This window comes from Marmota flaviventris, chromosome 2, assembly GCF_047511675.1.
Source record: "Marmota flaviventris isolate mMarFla1 chromosome 2, mMarFla1.hap1, whole genome shotgun sequence".
In the NCBI taxonomy this organism is placed as follows: Eukaryota; Metazoa; Chordata; class Mammalia; order Rodentia; family Sciuridae; genus Marmota; species Marmota flaviventris.
The window spans coordinates 83545663-83570587 of NC_092499.1; the positions used below are offsets into that span (position 1 = coordinate 83545663).

The window sequence follows — 24925 nt, forward strand, 5'->3', positions numbered from 1 at the left end:
GCTTAACATAACCATTATCATCTCAATGGCTTGCTGGTCACCTCTAAACCACTCGTTCTGGCAAAAATGCCATGCATCATTTGGTCAAGGCTCTCAGCAGCCCTTCCCATTCTGATCCCCTGGATCTAAGCAGTGGAAGAGAGAGTATTATGCATTGGTTTTCAGGCCAGAGCATGTGCTTCCTACTGTAAGACAACACCCCTGCTCATAGAGGGGATTCGGTTCTCAGTGGCTGGAGCCATCTTGGATGTGCTGAGTCTCTGATATGTCATTTTCCCTAACTTCATGTTAGGGTGTTTGTGACTTTCCCAAGAAATTTTCTTTGTAATTCCTCAGTTTACAAAGTGTTGAATCCCAGGGTACTTCTACCACCCTTCTGAGGCCTTGGAAGAAAAACATTCTATCTTCTTTTACTACAGACACCATAAATGAAATTAAAACCTTCTCATGACTTCTTTAAAAAATTGGTACAAATATTAAGACTCATATTACTGTTGTTTTAAAAATAGAGTTAAAAAAATCTGCAAAGAAAATCGTGTCAAGTCCCTTCAGCAAAGTAATTTCTTTTCTAATTTACATCTAATTATTCAATTCTTCCTTTACTATTTTCTCTTTTTAGTTAATTCACACTGTCCTTGATTCCTTAGCAAATTACAGAACTGTTTTAGAATTAAATTGGCTTGAAGACATTGCTGCAGGAATAGATGCCTATTTCCAGTGTCCCTAGTAATGATGTTTTCTTTTCCTTCAGCTGATTTGGTTCCCAAGAGCTGGAGCTGTCTTGGGTGTGCTAAGCTCTCTGATTTGTCATTTTCTCTAACTTCATATGAAGGGGGGGTGGCTGTCCCAAGGAATTTTCTGCATTCCTATCTTTAATATATGATCATCATTGCAAATAAAGGAAGAAAAGATAAAACATTTGGTGCTGTCATTCACTAGCAATGAGTAACTATTGTGACCTGTATTCTTTTTATTTTTTATTGGTTCTTTTTAGTTATACATAGCAGTAGAATCTAGTTTGATATATTTATACAAGCATGAAATATATATTATTCTATTTAGTATCCCAATCTTGTGGATGTACATGATGGTAAGATTCACTATGGTATGTTTGTATATGTATATAGGAAAGTCATATCAAACTCATTCCACTGTCTTTCTTTGTGACCTGCATTCTTATTTTAAATTGTAAAATGTAAGCTGATAGTAAAGACTTGACCCCTGAAATACTTGTCAGTGTAACACAATTCAGTCTAATCATCTTAGCAGTTCTGAAGCCATTATTGACTATCTTTGCACTTACAATTTCTCAACAATACTAGACTCTTACTTTGTGGAATTGGTCCTGAGAAAGTTTATCATAATTTTGAATATATTGATAAGTTCTTATTGGCTGAAAAGTATATGAGGAATTCCATTTTATTCTTAGTATAGATTTAACTCACTTTATGGATCAGTTATTTTCCTGAAAATTTTGCTTATGAAGTTAATTTTCTTTTAGCAAATTGATTTTTTTATGCTGACATGTATTTTAAATTGGAGTTGTGTTTTCTAGTAGGATTACAGCCCAAAGGCATGACAAAATCACATTGGAGATTGTAGCATCCCCTCAGGAAGAAAATGGCAATTTTCAGAATAGTGATAAAATGCTAAAAACAAGTTAGTAAATTGAAGGTGATTAAGGTTATTTTTATGTTTGACTGAATAGATTTAAAGTGTAAATGGAAAAAGTACATGATAACTTAGCTGAATAAGACTTCTGAAAAGACTCCTCTACTGCATGAAAACATGAAACTCACTTTGCTGCCTTAGTGGTTTTCCCCACCTTTGTCATATTGTACTTAGAAGGGAGGCTGATGAACAACAGAAATATTTCAAAGTGAGTAAAATAAAATTTGAGAATGTATTCATTGAACCACTTATTTGAACTTGAATATGAACTTTAAGGAAGAATTTACTTCTGTCCCAATCTATCTTTTTGGCTTCAATAGCATCTAATTCAGCACTTGGCAACAAGTAATAATTCTAACAGCAAAAATTTATGTAGTACCCTGCTCTGAGTGCATTGCACATGTTAACTCTTTTATCTTTATAGCAACTCCAGAAGACAGGAACCATCTTTTCACAGAGTACACTGGAATGTAGAGAGGTTTGAGTAAATATCCCAAGTTCCTTTGGCTAGTCAGAGGTTGGAACTGAGACACAAACTCAGGCTGTTCTATTCCAAGGTCTACATCAAATTTAAAAGTAGGTGCTCACTACAACTGATAAAAAGGAATGGGACTTATTTCTGGGTGTTCTTCTATACATACACTGTTCATGCAATGTTTCCAAAATTCATTCAATAAGTATCATTATATACCTCTAAAAACAGTCATTATATTAGAAGCTGAAGAATGAACCAGGTAAAGTTCTACCTCCCCATAAAACTTTCCCCTGGACCTCAGAGACAAAATTAACAAGTATATAAATATATTCTGTAGAGAAAAACTTAGATGGCTGTGAAAATAAACTCTAGAGTCATCAATTTTAAACAAGAAGATCAGAGAAGGCCTAATTAGTTTCCTGCTTTAAAATTTTGGGAAAAATATATAAATATTGCATACTCATATGTGAAGATTTTATCATAAATTTCCCTCTAATGGAAATTGAATAAAACTGAAGTCAGACCGTGTTTCCACATTCTGTCTCCAACTTCAGAAGGCATATGGAAGGGGCAAAAGCAGAAGGGCATCATTTCATTTGGGTATTCTCATGGGTTATGCCTGATGAAGCAAACTTTAGGGGTTCATCTTATAATGTTGGTCTCAGTGATACCCAATAGCATTTAAATTTTATGGTGAAATATGTTCTTTGTCAAGAAGAGAGAGAAAACAGGAATAAGGAAGAAGGGAGGAAAACAAGAAAGGAGGGAGGGAAGGAGGAACTTAGGAGTGACTTGAGACTGCATTTACCTTCTACCTGATGGCATTAGTTTCTGTTTGCTTAAATTTTAGTCTTATGGAAATCATGCAGCTATGGAGCCTGAAAGAGAGTTTCCATTCTCCTGCCCCCTAAAGTTTTATTCCTCTAGTTACACACCCACTCCAGCACATTTTCACTTCTCCTACAGATAGCATTCTTTCACTGGAAATTAAGGAGGAAATTGCATCTCTAATAAAAGTATAAATGCATCTGAGGCTTGTTCTAGGTGGCTTATGAAGACACAGCATTGGGAAAACCCTCTGAAGTCTCACATCCTCTTGGTGAAGCAAACACACAAAATTAACTCGCACATGACAAACTACAACATGATAAGAGTTTTCGCATGAGTACAGAGTATGCTAAAGTAAAAGTGGAGATTAGTTTTGTCTGGGAAGACACAAATAAATTTGTTAGAGGAACTGAGATTTAAGGAGGGCCCTGAAGGATGAACAGTGGTTTGTCTTTCAGATACAGGTAGATGGTCAGGTAATACTGTGTGGTATGGGAATGGAAAGCAACCATTGTGTGGATCCATGTGTGATGTCGTAGAGGGGAATTTGAAAAGTGCGTTGAGACCAAGCATCAAAGGGCTTCCTATCCCATCAGGGAGTTTGGATACTATTCTTTGTGCAATAAGAAGTCATTGAAGATTTATAAGAAGGGAAATGTCATCATGGACTGGGGTGATAGGACTTAAAAACAACTACACAAAGTCTCATTAGATCTCATACTAGCAAAGAATATCAGGTAAATATAGCTGTGTTTAAAATACAATTTATTTTGCACTTTGGATGTGTATACGAAGCATCAGGCAGGGGTTACTTTGAAGTATTACAGAATTATGTAGTTTTTAAATTAGAATACTCTAACACATTGGCAACCTTCTGAACTTTTCTGAATTTGCACATCTTGAAAAAAATACATCACAGTCAGTGGTTTGGACTGACCGGCCAGATTTGATTCACAATGCAGCATTAATTCACTAAAGAATTTTCGATGCTTTACCTTTCTTTGGTGGTCAGGCTTATTTAAATGCATTTCTTACCTTTTTTACTTATTTTTTTAATTATAAAGTAACACTTGCTTACTGAATAAAATTTGAAGGTCCACTGGAAAAAATGTAGAGAGTACAGAAAAATGTAAATAAAGTGAAACATTTTACTATCTTTCCTTGCATACATTAAATTAAGGTAAAAAATGTACTTTGTACCTCATGTCATACCTTGAATACTTTTTTTACATATAAATATTCTTTGAAAATATGACATTAAATAACTTTATAATATTCCACAATATTGGCTGTATTATAACTTATGACTTTAGTTTCTCACTTTTTTTCTATCATGTATCATATTTTGATGGACATCTTATATATACAGATCTTGAAAACAAAGATAGTCTAGGAAAGATTCATACAAATGGAATTTTATAGGTTAAAGGATAAGAACATGTTTTAATATTTTAGAACAGGAGTTGGTAGACTTGTTCCATAGAGTCAAATAGTAAATATTTTTGACATTGTGGTCTATTTGGTCTCTGCTGCTGCTGCCACTTTCTTTGTCCTCTACTTTCCTCCCTCTTCTCCTTCTCCTCCTTCAAAAGTGTTAATAAATAAATAAATAAATAAATAAATAAGGTTGCGGGCTGTATTTGGCCCCAGTGCTGTAGTTGCCAACCCTGTTTCAGAGATATATTACCAAATAACTTTTCAAGGTTATAGGCCAATGTACTCTTTTATTGGTAATCTTCAAGACTATTCATTATCTTAATATTGATATGAAGGACTTCCATTCAACGACTCATTCTTGTACTATACCATTATTCAAAATGTAAAGTTTCACCTTTTCTGCTATTTTTAGTTTTTACTTTTTTTTCACCCCAGAAATTTAAGACTCCAGACACAATTGAAAATATTCCTCTTAAGACATTCCTTTTTAGGCACTGAAACCCAATAAAAACACCTCTATGTAGGAGTATCGTCAGTTCCTGATTAGTGACCCCATGGCTGTGTTCCCTACTGGAAGCTTACCTCTTTTAGGCACAAAGACCCCAACACCTCCACACCCAAGTTTGCATGGATAGACAGAGAAAATTCTGGAAGTATCTATTAGATGTAATAGTGGTTCTTAGGAAGTATGTTCTAGGAGAAACAGGCCATATTTTTCCTGCTAGTTGGAGGCATATGTTTAACCCTGGAGAGATTGCAGATTTTTCCCAACATCAGACATTGGAAAGATGCAGAGATGGTGATTCATACCACATATCTCCTAAGATTCCTTTTGGTTAGTGAAAAAAACTAGGTGGCTTTTGGAGAACAACAGTAATATTATAAATTTAATTAAATGGAGATGCAAATTATAAGTGTTATGTCAGATGTGATATCCATACCAGATGTATCAACACAGCTCCTTGGACCTAATATACCTTTGTTTTTAAAAATGCTTCATTTTTATACTAATCAGTTCATCTTTATCTGGAAGGAACCATAACTGCTTTGTTTTAGGGACATGATAAATTTCCTATTCCATGATATAATCTGAAAGGAGTTTGATCATTTTCAAGCTCACAGAAGATTATATAAATCCATTCATTACCTTGCTACTATCATTCTAATTGACTACAGTGAGCTTTAGGTAGCAAGTACCTAGATGCTTTAGTAAATACAAACATGCTGGAGGGCAAGAAATAAACACCATTTCTGATTCCAATTATTATATTTGTCAGAGCCTGACAGAAAATAGATGGTACATTCAAAGGGTATAAACTGAAAACAACTAGAGATTGTGACCAAATGACAGAGTTAAGAAAACAAGCAAAGGTTTATGAGGTTCCCAGAGCTAGCAACAGCAGAAAGCCCTTGTCAAGCCCAGGTCTGAAGGGGAAAGAAGGGACCAGTATTGTGTAAGGCTGGAATCATGGAAAAGGGTCATGAAGTAAGTTGTTTGTAGAAAAAAGTAGCCTCCTCCAAATTCTTGGTCCAGCAAGTGTGGATAGAGTGGCACAGCCTCTTTCTCCTGTTGCTCTCCTGTCTCTGTTCCTCATGTTGGAAATTCTCCTCAGCTGTCTTGCAATTTGACAGTGTGCCTGCTTCAGGTCTGGGGCCTGCAAAGCTATTCGGAGTGCCTCTGTAAGGATATTGGCTTTGAACTTCATGCAGCATGATCTGGGGTGGTTGCCTTTTGAGGAACCTCCAATGACATTATGTCCAGTTTCTTTCTTTTGAGCTGATCAAGTTTCTTCCAAAATAATGTCTTAGTAATTGCCTAACCCTAGAACTAAAAGTATTCTGGGACCCTCATGGGGGAGAAAAGCTAAGTCCTCATTTAGCATTTAGGAAGCACATGATTACCAATTCCTCTGTTTCTATGCATCAGCTGGGCCTTACATCCCACAGTCCAGAGAACAAATGCTGATGACCAGAGTATGGGAGGGGAAGTCACTGGATGTTAAGTAAGGCTCACTTCATTGGCTTCATTCCAAACATTTTCTAATTTTCCCTGTGATTCTTCTTTGATTTATGAGTTAAAGTAGGTTATCTAATTTCCAATATTTGAGAATAAATTCCATATGCTCTTGAAAAGAATATGTATTTTGCAATTATTGAATAGAATATCATAAATATCAGATGAAATTGATGGCTAATGTTTCTGATTTCTTCTATCTCCCTAAAACCCCACTGATTTCTGTGGTCAACCTTTGTATCAATTACTGAGAGAGGAATGTTGAAGTCTCCAAATACAATTTTGAATTTATATATTTTTCCGTTCAGTTGTGATAGTTTTTCTTCATGTATTTTGCACTTCTGTTACTAGGTACAAATAGTACAAATTTAGAACTGTTATATCTTTTTGATGAATTGTCTCCTTTTTCAATGTGGAATTTCACTCTTTATCCCATCCTTTCCTCCCCCAAAGCTGTCAGTACTTCTACTGTCTTCTAGGTTTCAAATTCTGATAGGAAGTTTGTAATTCTTTTCTTTAATTTTCAATACATAATATCAATTTTTCCTGTTTACTTTCATAATCTTCCTTTTATCATTGGTTATCAGCAATTTTATTTGTTATGGTGTTTTTGTGTTTATCTTGCTTTAGATTAATTGAGCTTCTTTGTCCTATATGATTAGAATTTTCATCATATTTGGAAAATAGAAGACAATATTTCTTTAAATATTTTTTTTCTGTCCTAGCCCCCTGCTTCTAATGATATATGTGTTAGAATGCATGGCAATGTCCTGTAGGTCACTGGGGCCCTGTTAATTTTTTCCAGTCCGGAAATCGCTTTTCGGCAGTGGCTCACCTCATTTGTTTTACCTCTCCCAAGGATTATAGTATTAGACTGCTTGTACTTGAACATGTAAATATAGTTTCTTCCTATATGTATTTAGTTTTTAGCTGTTTATGGCAGCAGTTTAATTCTGGGTTCTGGGTTTAGAACTCAGTTCTACCACTTGCAATTAGATCATGAGCAAAAATTCACTTCCTATTTTATTGTTTTGCCATCTTTGAAATGGGGTTGCTACTGTCTTGCAGGATTATTGAGAAGATCCTCAATAATGTATAATGTTTATAAAGTATGTGACATACAGTAAATGTCCCAAGCATCAGACATTACTTACCCTTAAGCAAAAGAATTTGTTGAAAGTTAAAGTGAGTGTCAGTCCTTAATTAAGGTTTTTTGGGGCAAAGGATAGGGCTCTTCCTAAGCACTAATGCCTAGTGGAAAATAGTAAAATTCTGGTACCTAAGACACTTTGGCCAAAGAGGGTAATTTGGGAATCTGAATGTTCCGTAGAGGCCACTGTTGGACAGCGTATCACTTCAGTTCTACATTATTGGCCACTCAAGAAAATGCTCACTCAAGAAATGCAGGTGTCTTTTATGATTAGCAAAACAAAAGTTATTGATAGACAACTAGATCAGCCTTATTATCTCCTGTGCTGGTAATAAGGCTCTGTAAAGATAATTGGCCAAAACACCTGGGATGGAGCTAAAGTTCAGGTAAGAACACAGCTATACAGCTATTTCTCTTATTTCAAATCAGAAAAATCATCAGAAGGACCAGTATTTTTCTTCTTTTTGATAACAGCAGTGAAACAATGGAATGCATTTTGTAGCTTTGTTTGCAAGGGTGCTCAGTGTCATATTTTATTCCTAGCTCTTACATGTTTACCATTAATATTAACAAATTTACCTTTTTTTCTTTGTTATGCTTGTCATGTATATTCATATTTTTATGAGTCTCTTAAGGTCCTTTCATTTTGGAGTTTAAAAAAACATTCGTAATATATTTTATAATTAAAGGCTTAGTATTTTGAAGTTTTTTCTTTATCATATCTCTTTAATTAATAATTACATCATATCTCTTTAAAACTCAGGATTCCCAGTGGTGCTACTATTCAGATAATAATTGGAATAATGCGACATTAAAGGAGAAATGTTATTCAAATTTACTTGTAATGAATGCTACATGACAGGTTTTAGGTATCATTGTTCTTCATTTCAATAATACTTTTAAATAAGTGTATTCCTTATAAGCAGATATACCAAATTTTTTGATAATTTAGGAATTTGAAATAACAACATCTGATTTCTTGAATATTTGTTATCTGAGAATAGACAGAGGCTCCTACTTTCTCAGTGCACCCTACAGCCTTCTAAATTCAGTGCTTTCCTGGTCTTTTCTGAACCAGACCTTGCCTAGCTGCACCTGCTTTCTGTCCACTTACAGCATCAATACTGCTCCTTTCTTCAAATACGTGCCCCTTTTTCCAGGTGTTAAAATATTCAGCAAAAGTACAGCCATAAATGAGTTTCTTGGCTTGAGTATTATTTGCCCCTCATTTAACATCTGTATTCTTCATAGGAAAAGACCATGGGAGAAGGTGAATGTTACAATCACAATAGCATGTGTTTATATGCCTCTGTAACATGCTATTTCATTTAAAACTGTGCCTGTAAATAGTTTTATTCATGGCTCGAGGCTTATGTGTTTGACCTTCAGGGAGGAAATGCAGGGTGTCTGTGAAGGACCCTGAGGAACAGTTGTTTCCCGAGATGATCAGCCACTTCCTTGGAGCTATTCCACTTGATGACGTGAGTTCTATTTTTAGAATTTGAACAGATTTGGGATCTGCTGCACTGCAGTGCTTCGATGAATTCTCATGAGCTTAATTATTCTCTTTATTTTATTTGACAAAAGCTGTTCCTTCACAGGAATGTGTGATAGTTAATATGCCCTCATCGCATACGGGTTAGTTTATTTAAAACAGGGACTTGTTTATATTCCCCACCAAATCCACTCACCCTCAGCCCAGAAAAAGTTTCCTAAAAAAAATTGAGCCTGGTTCAATATCAGGTATGCTCTTATTATCTTCACTTTATTGATGAAGAAATAAAGACTCATGGAGGTTTGGTAAATTCACCAAGGTCAAACAATTAGTAAAAGTCATAGCCAACAACTGAGCCACCTATCAAAGCCTTGTGCCCAGGCTGTCAAGCCTTCATGTGTACTAGACCTCATCATTCTCCTGTGCAGGGCAATAGCGTCCTTCTCTAAGTACATTAAGAGATGTCCCTAGAACCAGGATTTTCATTCTGTCTTTACCACTAACTGGAAGTGCTGGGAATGTTGCAGTCTTCTTCCCTCAACTTTAAAATGAGCAGGTAGGCAGGGCGACTTACAAGAACACTTCTAATTCTGAATTCTGGTTTACTTAATTTGAGTGTAAATTTCTGGCAATATCTTGTTTGATGGCTGTGATACTTCCTCATAGATTCTCCGGCTGCTGAAGCCTACTCCCCAGTCCTTTCTATTTCTCCATTCATGACAGCCTCCTTCCACCTAGCAGTACACACTCCACCTGTCGGTCCCAGCTCATAATTTTGCTCCTCAATGCTTCCCTCAAGGACAATTAGAGGCTAGGATGGGTAGATAAGATACTTTCTCAGAATTATATCTACATAGCTAGTTTAGTTACCTGGTATCATTTAACACCACTGAGAATGAAAATGGGGGCAGTGGCTTTGGCAAGTATTGATTTCTAATGGACAGAAACCATTATTGCCAGTGCTCTGGACATAGATGTGAATGATTATGCATATGGGCACACTCCCTCTCTACCAGTACTTAACAATGTCACTTTCTATTAGTTGTGTGTCCAGATTGCTGTCTCTCTGCCTTGTAAGAACATGTTTGAATAACATAATGGAAGACAACCTGTCTACCTTTACATGTCAGTTCTGATGTTTGCGGTTGAGAAAACTTCACCTCTTTAGGTTTAAGTCAAGAATGATGGATGGCCTCAGGAACTACAGCATAGGAATGAAAACTCATGAGGGTTTCAAGCTGAGGGGTATTTTCCCCCTCTTTTTTGGAGGCATAACCACTTCATCATTTCTGTCAAGTTAGGGCTTTGCATGACAAGAAAATTAGAAGAGAAAGGCTGAAAGGCACTCTAATTTTGTTCCTTAGGGACTTTGTCTAGATCTTCTGATTTTATGCTGTGTTTTGAAACTTCTCTTAGAAGTGTGTTTATATGTGTGTGTGTGTGTGTGTGTGTGTGTGTGTGTGAGAGAGAGAGAGAGAGAGAGAGAGAGAGAGAGAGAAGGAGAGAGAGAGAGAGAGAGAGAGAGAGAGAGAGAAGGGAGAGAGAGATTGATTAAGGGTAATTAATGCCTGGTAAATAAGGTTAATTGGTTTTTTAATGAAATGTACACAGATCTTGGTATGAATGAGGAAATGGGTGTGCCATGAGTTTTCACTTTTCAAAAACTCATGCATTAATTGGTTTCAGTACAAAATAAAAATTCTATAGTCTTCAAGCCCTCAGTGAAAAAGTTAAGTTTTTAAGTTATAGATCTGCTGTTAGGGGCAGATCATAGAGTATATGAGGCACTATTTTAACAAATAGGCCCCAATTCTCAATGGCTTACAACAGCTAGTTTTTGCTCCCATTTATTGGCCCAAGAATTGACCGAGGTTCACTTGATCTTAATGTGAGTTTAGCTGAACTTGGTTCTAGGCTGCATTTGTATCTAGGCATGTTTCTAATTCCAGGATCCCCTGGGCATGCCTGTCTCATGATGATAGCAGAAGCACAAAGCAGGGTGTCAAAACACCCTTTTATGACTTTGGTGCCCTGTCATATTGCCCACATTCAGTTGACCAAAACAAGTCATATGACCAGACTCAACTTCCATGATATGAGGAAATCTACAACTTTCACTCCAATGCAAGGAGCTACAGAGGCAATAGAAAAGGCCTTGAGTCCGTAATGGTAATGTAGGGAGGGAGGGAAGAAGTTGAGCAGTAATCCAGTGTACTACAGGTAGAGAGCTTGATTCCATTTTGGAAAGATGGTTTATAGATACTGCCTCTGTTTTGAATGGCATATTACCTTTTCTTTCTGTCTGCTTTTATTGCTTTGATAATTGACAGCCAAACCCCAGGCTGATGTTATAGGTTAGCACCAGGAAGTGCAGCTCATCATTTGAATGGTTGGAAAAAGCACAGACTTTCAAAGTGGTCACAAGGTAAGTCACCTACCTGTTGTGTATCTGTGCTGTATGTTGTATTAACCATGGTTGGCTGTAGAATTAACCTGTGTGTGTATGTGTGATTGATCAAGCTGTTGAAATGTCTTTGAGGAACAAAATAATAAATATTGAATAAAGCAGATTTGTAATTTGCACATTAAAGGAGAAAACATGATTAAATAAAAAAAGACACTTTCAGCTTTTTATAAAAGGTTCCTGAAAATCTAACACTCTAAAATCTGTAATAGAACCTAAATGGCAGTTAACTGTTTTGAATATATCTAATTTCAGGTAATTTTTCTCTTTCAAGTTTACTCAGCTGAAGAGAGTAACATGGATACTACCTATTTCAATAATTACAGACACACCTTATTTTTAACTAAAATATTTGTGTTTTTATTATTAAAACTCTGCATTTAAAAAATGACTTCACAAATTTGTTATTATTTTTGGAAAGGTGAATTTGTCCTGTGTCCTGATTTTGTCTGACTTTGGAGAATAATGGCCTTCATGTTACTTGTTTCTTCCCTCAGCCCTTTCCTGTCCTAAATATCCTTATCAAAATTGTTACGCATCTTGGTTTTACCTTGCATGTTTTCTTCATAGGGATATTGTCTGGTTAAATATTAGGCCATCTCTAGAATCCAAGTTCATTTTGTTGTTGTTTGTTTTGGTGCTAGGAATTGGACCCAGGGGTGCTTAACCACTGAACCACATTCCCAGCCCCCCCCCCCCCCCCCCCCGCTTTTTTTTTTGAGACAGGATCTTGCTAAGTTGCTTAGGGCCTCACTAAATTGCTGAGGCTGGCTTTGAACTTTCAGTCGTCCTGCTTCATTATCCTGAGCCTCTGGGATTACAGGTGTGTGCCACGCACCTGGCCAAGTTAGTTTTTATTGTTTCCTCTTAAACTTTCCATTGTTTTGGCTCTGCATGAAGAGTGAATTGGATTGTATGCCTCCCCTGATTACTGCAGTATTGGATAGCCACTGGAGGCATGCGTGTGTTTGCCGTGTGTGCACATGTGTTTATCTAAGCCCTTGTTATCTTGGGAATTTACCACTTTCTCAAACCTGAATGATGAACTTAGACTCACCAGACAATGTGCCTCTGATGATATAGATGTCTTACCTTAGGTGTTGTACACTGTGTTTTGTGATGTACATATCATGTTTTTTATTGTTTTATTAGTATGTGTGAACTTGACCAAAACCAGCAAATAATAAAAAGTGAAGGGATTTAAAATGAGGGGTCCGATTAGTAATTAAATGTTTTGGAAGTGAGTTAGTATGATAAGAGCACACTATACATCGAAAAAGGTATATCTCTTCTTGCCAATCATGGACTGAAATACCCTAGGAGGGGGATGAATTATGTACATAGATGTTAAAGGAGTATGAGCTTTAATTTCTTCATCTATTGAAGTACACTGACTTCCTCTCAGGAAAAAGTGAAGGTACTTAGCAGTCTGCCTGCTTCCTGAGATAATTTTAGGCAGTAGTCTTTTTCTGTCTTTGGAGCAGGGTTGCTCCAAAACATGTGGCTTCCTAAATGAAAGCTTAGGAGACCATCTGTCTGCAGATAGTAGGTAGCAAGGGGCATGGCTGAAAATGCACTCATTCTAGAGCATCTGGCCCTCTAGAGGTCTCACCTTCTAGGCACCCTATGTCACAGAGGTGAGAATAGACTTATGAGGTCCTGTACTCTCATTTTTCTCAGTGACTGCAACAGAGTGGTTAGTGGAAAGCTTCCCAGGGCACCTGTAGAAACATTATGACCTGTATCACTTTCACTTGAAAATGTGATTAAAAACAATGAACCAAACAAGCAATCAAAAAGTAAAGCCTTACTAGTTTCAAATTTTCTTTCTTCTAGAATGCTACTCTAATATAAAAGGAGAAGCATGTTATGTATGCTGATTTATTCTCAGCTCAAGTTACTTGTAAGTCAGGTACTCAGTGTGGTGGAAGCTGTTGGTTGTCTTTGGGTCACTGCCAAAGAGACTCTGACAGAATTATGTGTAATAAACACCCTATCATATGTCCAACAATGATCTCTCCTACAAAAGTACACTGAGCCTAAATCTTTAACTTCCACCTAATTACTTAATATTTTGCCAAGGTTGATCACAGGCATTAAAAGAGGACTAGGAATTTGAGTGCTATCTGGGACTTTAGAGATGATCTGATCTAATCTAATGTTCTCCCAACGGTGTTCCAGTAAAATACAAATGGTCTGCAACATATTATGCAGATGTCCCTTTAAATGAATCCTGTGGCCAAATAAGTTTGGAAAACCTTGTTATACAGAGTTATGTTTCTTTACCAAAGGACTTCTCAAGGTCTTCAGTATGCAAACATGAATCCTGCTCTCCAAGGGATACAGCATGTGGCTTTTCTGACCACAAAGTCCTTCTAGTGCAGAACAGACGTTGCCAACTTGAGAATGTCAGTCAGAGGCCATGTAGTGTAGTCACTAAGAGCATGTCCTCTAGTGTTTAATGGCCTGGGTTCAAATCCTAGCTTCACCATTTACTGATTTTATGATCTGGAGCCCATTGTTTAACTTCTTTGTGCTTCAGTTTCCCCATCTAAAATGGTAATACTAATGATATGTAACTATAGGTTATTTTAAAAATTGAAGAACAGGGCTAAGAACAATGCCTGGTGCTATTATCACTCCGACAGTTTTGGTGAGAATGAGCCAACTTAGTACCCTCAATTTGAGAGACAACTGAAGTGAGTCCCAAACAGGTTACTCATACAGCCCTCACTCTTTCAACAAACCATGCATGATGATTCTGTCCCCAGAAACATAAATGAGCAAGGCACAGTTCCTGCTCCTGAAGAACAGATGCACTAGTGACTTGGTTCAGGTGACACCAATTAGTAGTAAAGCCAACAGCCCAGGCCTTCTGATTTCTGTTAACAGCATCTCCTCCTGATTTCATTCTGACCTAGCATGAATCATGAAGCCCAGGTTGGTAAGCATAGAGTACAGCTAATAGATTTATCCTTTTAAGTTGTGGTGAGGGCATATGTTTTAACTTTCTGTTGGTGTTATCCAGAAAGAGTAATTGGTAGAAGCACTTTTGGAGGACAGCAAATTCTAAAATTAGAAAGAGAAGAGAGAGAGAGTCTGAAAAGGCCCTTGTAGAAGTTCCCCAAATATGGAAGGATGGATAGGAGTTCCCCATTTCATTTCAGAGGCTGTGTCAATGATCATCTTCTCTGTTTGTTTAGGTATCTCCTCCGAGAGCTTTTCTTGGGACTGCTTCAATGAGCAGACAACTAAAGACCTTCCCTCCAGGGATGGAAGTGCATGGGTCCTGGGCTACAGAGCAGGCCCACCCTGTCCATTCCTTCTTCACGAGGAAAGAGAGAAGTCAAACAGAAGCGAATTGCACTTGGATCTCAATGTAAGTAGAAATCTTTGTGTTGTGGTTCTTTGTGGTCAACACAAGTTCACCTAATATGCATTTAATATTAATTTTGCATATAAAGCTCTCAAAGCTGCATTTTGTGTGTGGACCAGTATTTTGATGAATCACTGGGTTGTAGAAAAGCAAGTTGTATCTTGGTGATCTGAAATGTGTACACTAGAAAGTGACTATGTTTATAACTTAACCGAATGTTTTTTCAGAGTATTCACATTAGCTTTGCTGCCTAAACTTCATTGTGGGAAAATTTATTTGCTGATGGTCATTTAATATCATTTTACTAAAAATTTATGAATAACACATGACAGCTGACTGGTATGCCCTGCATTCTCCAGTGAAACCCAAGTAGCCTGTCTTCCCGCACATCTATAAACCTTTCTTTCTCTCCAGCTGCTCAAATAACAGGTGAACAGGTTGGCAGGAAATCTGTCGAATACAGGATGACCCATTTAAAAAACATAGCCTTCTCCTTTCTCATTCACTTGTATGTTCATTGACACAGAAGCATTGACTCCCTAATACAAAGCATTGGGCCGGGGTTTAGCTACTTCCACATTTAGATGGCCTGATAGGATAGACCAGACTGCCATGGTTCTCACCACTTTCCTTTCCCCAACCCAGTTTCCTGCGGCAGAGGGGTTGAGCACTGGGAATCCAAGAAGCATTTTAGTTTTTCTTTCTCTGCTAACAGCAGTAAACGCCCTGCTGATAATCTTGTACTCGGGTTTATTACTTTCCAACCTGGAACTATGCAAGGATGCGCACGGGTTAGACTTATGATCACATAGGCAGCAACATGGGTTTTCAAATTCATGGGTTAGGTGCATCATGTAGGTGGTAACCAGTGAGTAGGAGAACCTTATATTTTTCATAACCATAAAACCATAGTCACTGCACATTATTTTAGAAAAGCAGTTGATATTAATTTTTATAACCAGATGTTTAGAATAAAGCTGGAAGATAACAGATTGATAGTTCTTCAGGTGATGGGGATTTGTAAAGTCTTGTCTTTGTCCTCCCTGCCTGAAAAGTATATCTTGAGATGTGTTTAAAGAAAGAAGTGTAACAGTGACATCTGTTGGTGAATTACTTTAAATTGAGCAGATGACAAAGGGAAGGAGGCCTTGGAATTCATAAAGGCTACTTTCTTTTTCTTATTTGTTGTATTCCTAGTTTTTATACTTGTGAATGAAATTATTTTTTAACTTTACTAAATTTCTTACAATTCTAAAAATCATACACAATCCTTATAGACAATTAGAAACATGTACATACATTAGAAAAAAGAAATTAACCCATAGTCTCCATAGCTGAAAATTTGATATATTTGGATGATGTATTTTCAATGAAGCTTTTTTTTAAATATAAGTCTACTATTTTATAACCTTTTTTATTTTATAACCAGTTACTTTTACATTGCCTACCCATGATTTATAACATCTTTATAGATGTTATTTAAGTGATTGAATAATATTCCACTTAATGGTATGCCAAAATTTAATCATGTTTTTCATTATTGGACGTTGAAGTTGTTTCTAATTCTAGAGTAGTACTACTGTTTGGAAACAAATACTATAACCACACTTTCTTCAATGTTTAAACTATTTCCTTATAATAAATTTCTGGAGGCAAATGATTTTGTATAAATATTTTTAGGCTTTTGATACATATCACTACATAAAAAGCCTATTATTATATATGTCATATATCACATATTGTAAGTATGCATTATCTATACATATACAATGCATGTGTAATACATGTATACATGTCTTTATATGCTAAATATGTAAGTTTGTTTAATATACAATAAAAATAAATGAGCATGTATGTTTCTTAGTTTTCCATTAGTTATAATTTTTAAAAATTGGAGGGAGTAGTTTCTTTGGATTATTATCTAGATCAGCATTGTTAACACTTGGACTTTGTTTACTTACCATGACCTATCTATTATAAATGATATTTTTAAAGAATAAAAATGAATTTCAGGGAGAAGAGACACACAGGTGAGGTCTGGAAGGGTCCCTGTGGAGACAGAACTCCTTCCATTTTTTTTTTTCTGTAGAGGCATGATTGGTCAAGTAATTGGCTATTGGTGATGAACTCAACCTCAGCCCCTTTACCTTCCCTGGAGGTCAGAGGTGAGGCTGCAACCTCTAGTCCTCCAGTCACATAGTTAGTTTCCCTGGAAGCCAATCTCCTATCCTTAGAGGCTTTCCAAAAATCCCCTCATTAATATAAACTCAGGTGTCATTAAAAGGGACTTACTCCTTTCACTTATATCACTCCTGAGCTGTTTTAGGAGCTGGGGCCAAAACCCAAATATTATTACAAAAGATGCTCCTATCACTTATCACATAAAATAATTTTAAGAGCTCTGGCCAGACACCAAAGATGAAGGCCAGATCCATATGTCTTCTTATGTCACCATACCAAACAGCCAGTGTGTATTTCAATTCCTAAGCAACCAGCACTGTGGTCTTGTGGCTGTGGAAGTTGCTGTGAGGAGAGGCTCTGCAGGCTGATTATCCTGTAGTGCTCCTTCAGCATATTTGCAGACCATCCTGAGCAAATGACAAAGCTCTAGAGGACTGTACCCTATGGTCTGTCACCTCCACTTTTGTATTATGCGATTACCAAATATTGTTATAGAATAGCCTTATACTAAAAAACAATTCATGTCTGAAATTCAAATTTAATTGTGTGTCCTGCATTTTGTTGACTAAATCTACCAACCCTGCGTATCACTTTTGGGACAACGTTCAAAAGCACCAAATGTATGAGTTGCTCTAGGACAGCATCTATGTATGATACCACCTCAGTCATCCCAGAGAGCCATTTGGAGCATAAAAATGAAGAACTTAGCCTTAAAGTGAAGTTTCCATGTTCCAGCAAACTAGGAGCTACCATTAACTGTGCACCTCAGTTTGCATTGTACCTCGAACCAGGCAACTGAATGTGGTGAGAGACTAAAGAGCCCAAGTGACCAAACTCATTACACCAAGGGCAGTTTCCTGAAGCATCCATGAGGGGAGTGCTTAAGGATAGTTTGTAAAATGTCTATTAATAAGGCACATGGGGGGCTGAGGATGTGGCTCAAGCGGTAGCGCACTCCCCTGGGTCCGATCCCCAGCACCACATACAAACAAAGATATTGTGTCCGCTGAAAACTAAAAAATAAATATTAAAAAATTCATTCTCTCTCTCTCTCTCTCTCTCTCTCTCTCTCTCTCTCTTTCTTAAAAAAAAAATAAGGCATATGGGTAGGGAGAAAAGGTACTAGGACAGGTGCAGCCTGAGATTGAAAACAGAGCTATGAAAAGCAGAGGAGGTAAACAGTCATTAGAGTTACTTGTTGGTTGCAGGAACCTTTGAAAGTAGGACTTGGCATGCCAGCTGTTAATATACAAACTTTGAATTCATATTGGTGTTCCTAGTTTACAAGGATCATCAGTCTTTTTATTTGTGAATGCTCCTTAGTGAATTGGCTTAATTGTCTGGGGAAAACACAGCATCAGAATCAAATAAGTTGCACTTTATGAACCGAAGGATATAATCATCAGTTCCACATGCAACCTTGAATTATCTAAGCCAGTAACAAGAATTTAGAGGTACTGATCACTTTCTAATGTCAGGTTCAGTTCTCTGCAGTATTATTTTGTCTACTGTGCAAATCAGACAAGAGGTTCAGTGAAGACAGCAGCAGTACTTGAACCCAGGTCTGAGTATAAAGTGTTTAAATGTTAATCCCCTCTATCTCTTCACTACTTGGATACTTCTGTTTCTTTTTTTTAATGTGTGTGTGTGTTATTATTGTTGTTATCTGTTTGTTTTCTTTTAATTTAAGAACAAAGGACATTCATTTAATGGGTAGAGGTTAACTCCATCATCAGTGATGATGATGGAGGACCAGGCTCAGAATTAGGTAGTTAGAACTACAACAAGTATTAACACACATAACTCATCTAGTGAAAATACTGCAGCTGCTAATCCGGGGCACTATATCCCTCATCATGTACCAGTCGCATATAGGTGAGGATATAAGCAGATGTCAGTTACCTACTTTCCTTCACTCTTAAATGGCAATCCCTACAGTGTAAACTAGATAGCACATCAATAACAAATTGCTCTCTGATATGGTGCCTTCGCATGACATGGAAAGGGCCCACATCTTTGTATTGCTTTTTTGAAAGCCAATGAGAATCACCCTCCCACTAAAGCCACAGGATTGACTTGCCCAAATCATTAGGATTAGAATATTCAGGGCAAATGGGGCTAGTACTGCAAGTGAAATGAATTCAGAAATATCAAAGTTGCTTGTTTCTTGAAGGAGTGGGTATATTTGTGAGTGTGTGTGTGTGTGTGTGTGTGTGTGTGTCTGACAGTGTGAGAAAGAGAGAGACATATGTCTGTCGGTGGTACAGTAAATGATCAAGAAATTAGCAAGGTAAAAAGAACAATTGCAATTGATGAATTTTTAATGGATTCTTAAAAAAAATCTTGTCTCTTGAAGTCATAATAAAGCAGTTGGAAAAAACAAGCTGATATGATTCCAAATCCACATAAAATTTAATTGCTCTCTCAAATTAGTTCCAATTTTGGAATTGGTGTGGTGGTTTGGTACTACACTTCAATAAAAATCCTCTTTTGTGTCAAGCACAGAGTTTAGTCAACATGCCATTTCCACAATTCTATGACATCCACATGTATATTCCCCACAAATTGCATGGTAATGATAAATCTGGTAACATACCACATTTCTTTGTAAAACAAAAAGAACAATAAACTTAATCACTGAACCAACTTAATGGTTAATGTAGCTGTTAAATTCATTTTTCTTTGATCTTTATAACACTCCTTGTTCTTATTTCCTCTTTATATATTCTGACATGAAATAGTGGTTCATATAAAATTTGGATTCTCGATTGTATACACAGAGAAAACTTTGTAGTATACTTTCAGAACCTGAGAGAACACAGTATAGAACTGAGTTTTATTTTTTTTAAATGAGAAATTTCTATGGGAATTTTATGTAAGCAAGATGGCATATTGCTGTGGAAATATTTTATTCAGTTTCTCTAAAATTCATGTGGTTGTTTTTGACCTCCTTTTTTTGTCCCAAAAGTTTCACTTCTCTGTTCATTGGACTTAGGGTACTGTGATTCTCACATAGTCTCTTTAAACCCTGGTCTCTTTCTCCTCCAAGATGGGGGATGGGGTGGGAATTTGTGGTTAAAATTATAATCCCATATGGCCCATTGAGAATTTGAACTGCAGTAGCTGTTGAACAGAGGCCATTAGAGAACACGCCTATGTTAACATAAAGTTTCAATTTTTATGGCCTAAATATTTGTCGGTTGCCCTTAGGGTTTTTCTGAGTTTAATTAAGTCATTCTGGTTTATTAATATCATTATTTCTAAATTATATTAAGGACTGCAGCTACTACAGACATGTCTTGTATATGAATATCATAAACCTCCCTCTCTAGCTATAGAAAATATATGACCTTGGTTCTTGGGAACATTAATTTAGAGTATTTCATGATACTTTTTCCAGTGTTGAAAATGACCACAGCGCTATATATATTTGTCTTATTAAATCTCCAATTAAAGTGGTGTGCCAAATGGCACCAACAGGCAATACATTTCAAAACTGTGGAAATGGGATTTTTCCTCGCCATCCACTGATCCCTGCGACCATACTTGCTTCAGAGTAAGAGTAGTCACACTGGCCATCTGTGGATGAGGAATTGTAGCACATTTAATTCTTGAACAATTCTGAGTTATTATTTTTCCATTTTATACATGTGGACATTGGCTTAAAGAATTTAAAGAAGCTTACCTTCTTGCCTAAAGTGACACAGCTAGTGTATGATCATTACTGAATACTTCATAATGAACCCAAGTGCACCCCATTTCAAAATTACAGCCTTGGCCTCTTCTACTACTTTTTCTCTGCTCTCTCTTTAACTATGTTTAAAAATAGGATCCATGGCAGTTCCTCATTTCTTTCTCCTTGTAACCTTAATGAGTGATATCTGTTTCCACATTTTTTTCTCTTAAAATGATTTCTTATATGGGTATTAAGTTCAAGGAATTATTACTGATTTTGAATTCACAATCTTTGTGTCTCTTTCTACTCTCCACAAACTTCTTCTGACTTCAGTAGGCAGTTGGCTTGGGTAACTGCACGATCTGTTTTTCATCCCTGTCTATATTCAATAGGAAAGAAAAATGTTATAAAATATCATGGCTCCTTCTCCTTCTCCTTCTTCTCATTGTAACAAAAATAACAAACATTTATAATCAGAGGGATTCTATACATATCCTGGCTTTGCCATTCCTGAGTATGTAATCTTAGAATTGACTTAACTTCTTTGAACCTCAGTATTAATTTATAGTAGTGCCTAATGCAGTGGCTCCTCGCTACATGTGGTTATTTAATTAAGTCAAATTAAAAACTTGGTTCCTCAGTCATACTAACCACATTTTCAGTTCTTGGAGGCCTCTGTGGTTGGTATTTACCACACAGAATGACACAGAAATATGTTTCCTTTATTGCAGAACCTTGCACTGGACCACACTAATCTAAATGGCATTAATGAGAGCTTTCTCATAGACGTATGGAAGGAACTAGGGTGCAAGAAAACTTACCTAAAGAACCTAGCATGATGCTTACTGAGAACAACAATGATATCCTAAAAAATTGTTGGTTTTCTTCCTATTCTACCCTCATCCACCTCTACTTTGTTTTAGTTAAGTCTCCGCCTTCTCTAAATTTTCTACTGACTCCTCTAAATTTAAAAATATTTTTAAATGATAGCTGAATCTTTAGAGTTTGAACTAACTCCCAGAATAGCTTTCTCTTAAAAAGAAAATTAAGAAAGAAAAGTAAAAAAATAACTAGTAATAGCAGGACCCAAGAGGGGTCTAGTTTTACTAATTGAGAAGGAGTGGAGTTATAGGCAGTAATGGGCATAAATAGCTTATTAGATGCCAGGTCTTCATCTCTACCTTTGATAAGGAGCAATTTAACCACAATGAGATGCGTTCTCCACAGACTTTGTGCCTTCTATTGTCGTTATCCAAGTGGGCCAATCATAATATTTTCTTCACTTTTGAAAAGCTCAAAGCCCTTCCGAAACCTGTCCCATGAGAGATAGCTCCCACTTAACCGCTCCTTGTCCCATTAGCTTCACAAGTTCAGTTATAGCCTTTCTTTTTATTTTTAACATTATTTTATTTTGTCATCAACACTAAATCCATTTTCAGCGAACCTTTGAGATTGGTTGGTGGAGTCCAGTCTTAGAAATATTTTCCAGTGGGACCCTAACCAGTAACGTATTAACAACTTTGAATTTGCTTTTTATATTTGTAAGAGTGAGGAAATTTAAAACAAAGCAGCACCTTTCAAGTCTAAGGAACTGACCTAAAAACAGACATGCAAACAAACAACAAAGGGAAAAGAAAATGGTCAGTGCTCTGCTGTCCAGGACCTGTGTTCCTCCCGGGCCAGGCACTGTTTGGGAACAGCCCTTCCCCAAAGGACTAGAATGGCAGTGTCATTATCAGTATGCTTCAGTTGAGGTTTGAGAAAAGAATGAAAAGAAGGTCCAAATTCAAGGATTACTTGTTTTCTGAAATGATTGAGGTGGCTTAAAAAATCACCTTGGAGCTCAGGAAATATAAAGAACAGGGAAAACTCTGTAACCTTCTGCAGTGCCTCCTGAGACCATGCTAGGCTAATTACTCTCCTCAGGTGAAACAGATGGAAAAAACCAACCCAGAAAGCACTGGCCCTGAAACACCCAGAGGGATGCCTTGGAAGATTTTTCTTTGGGACTTAGTTCACTTGTGGCACAATGGGGCAGTGGTCTAGGAAGGCATTGCATTTGTCTGACTGTCCTTGTACACAGTGGAGGGAGCTTACGGGGGTAGGTGTAGGGGATTATTCAGTTTCCAGGTGAGGAAGCTGCAGCACAGGGTGTCTGTGTAACTTGCCCATGGTCAAGCTTCTTATAGGGGCAGAACATGATCTGCGCCCAGGACGGTGCTCTTAGCTCTGCCCAGTGCCCTTGTTTCTTGATCTCTAAATGATCACACACCCTCTGCTCTCCTTTTTTTTCCCAGTTTCATAACATACCCAGCCTCTCCTCTTCCCTTTTAGACTCTTCTAGTTTGCTCTCAACCCATTTTCATAGAAACGTTGATACCGTCAGGGGGAACCAGTCTTAGAAATATTTACATCGACTATTCAGCAGTAACAACAACAACAACAACAAAAACCCTTAATCACTGAGATTCATTCCTTGAAACAAGCAGGTGCCGCCTGTTTTCTTTTTAACCAATTAGGAGAAACAATTGCAGCTTTTGATAGGCTGTGCAGAGGGGCTAGGTTAGTTGGTGGGGAACTCCATGCCAAGAAGGCAGAAGGAGTGCTGCAAAACTAGGAGGAGTCTGAGGAGGTCACTGGTTTGGTCCCATCACAGTCCTGTGCATCAAGTAGAAGCAGAGTGTCCTCTCCATTTCAAAGATGTGGAAAATGGGCCTGTGGAGGATGCTGCTGAGGAAGAGGGTAGGATCACAGGGCCTATTGGAGGGTGGCGTGATGAGAGGAGTGGGAGATGGGAAGCCTCGTTCCCCATGGAGATGCTGCACTTGAACAGGACGGCAGGCTCAGCACTCTCCTGACTTTAACTATGTTCATCTTTAAAATAAGGTCCAGCTAGATGATTTCTAATATTTCTAAAGACCCAGTCAGCTTCCCAACAATTCATTTCTACCCAAATTCTTCCATAATTTTATGTCTTTTGTATGACACCTCAACCAATCAAAAGATTTTTTAAAAAAATATTTTTTAGTTGTAGACAGACACAAACCTTTATTTTATTTATTTTTATGTGTTGCTGAGGATTGAATCCAGGGCCTCACACGTGCCAGGCAAGCGCTCTACTACTGAGCCACAACCCCGGCCCTCAACAGGTTTTTTTTGGATAATCCTGACATCATAATTTCCTCAGCCCTTCCCTTTTATACCAGACATCGTTCGTTAAGTTGAAATATATTTCTGAACAACAAGAACAAAAGTCCATCTTTACCCGTGATCCTATTCCTCCTATTCATAGTGTACTTATTTTACCCAATCCCTTGCTCTGAAATTTTTCCCCATACCCTTTTTAAAAAAATTTTTAATATTTATTTTTTAGTTATAACTGGACACAATATCTTTATTTTATTTATTTTTATGTGGTGCTGAGGATCAAACCCAGGGCCTCGCACATGCTAGACCAGCGCTCTACTGCTGAGCTACAACCTCAGCCCCTCCCCACATACTTTCTACACTCTTATTTACCCTTACTAATTCTAATTCCACTTTCTACTTGTTTCAAGCAATTGCCACATGAACCTATTCAAATAATTTTGAGAGGTTAGAAGCAATTAATCATTAAAATCAGTCCCAGAGTTTGAAATAAACTGGACAAGGAGAAACAGGACAATTAGCCTGACAGTGGAAGCAATCTCCTTTGCCTTTCTGGGGGCTCTTTGAGATTGTGGAGTAAACAAATCTAACTTGAAAAACATGGGAAAGGGCTCCGTAGAGGATGGGGGCCTTCAGAAGTTTTCTTTCTAGGCAGTGGACAACTTGCACAAAGTGATATAAAAATAGTTTTTAATGCTGATTTCTTTAATACGTGAAGGTCACAGAGCTAAGCACTACAGCCTGTAGGTGGTGATGTGCCTTCTGTTGTAGTTCTTTCAGTCTTATCTCAACAGTATCCACTGGCTGGATTGATGCCCATATGTTGTCCTGAAGTAGAACTAATTCCAGCTTCTATCTAGTTGAGAGGATGGTGAAATGGTAGGAGGGTTCACTGGTAGGACATTATCCCCACAAATATTATGTGCAGATTTAAAAAATTTTTTTTAGTTGTAGATGGACATGATACCTTTATTTTTATTTATTTATTTTTATGTGGTGCTGAGACTCAAA

At 37.2% G+C, this 24925-nt stretch overlaps 1 protein-coding gene across 2 annotated transcripts in view; it reads left to right on the forward strand.

Moving 5' to 3' along the window:
* Fmn1 (formin 1) overlaps positions 1-24925 on the forward strand; it is a 370333-nt gene that overhangs the window by 66424 nt on the left and 278984 nt on the right. The window contains exon 2 of one of the 2 annotated variants that reach the window (XM_027926187.2): positions 14738-14913. The exons of the other annotated variant lie outside the window; for it this stretch is intronic. Coding sequence (XP_027781988.2) covers positions 14738-14913 — 176 coding nt within the window. The remainder of the gene's footprint in view (positions 1-14737; positions 14914-24925) is intronic. 2 annotated transcript variants of the gene reach the window in all.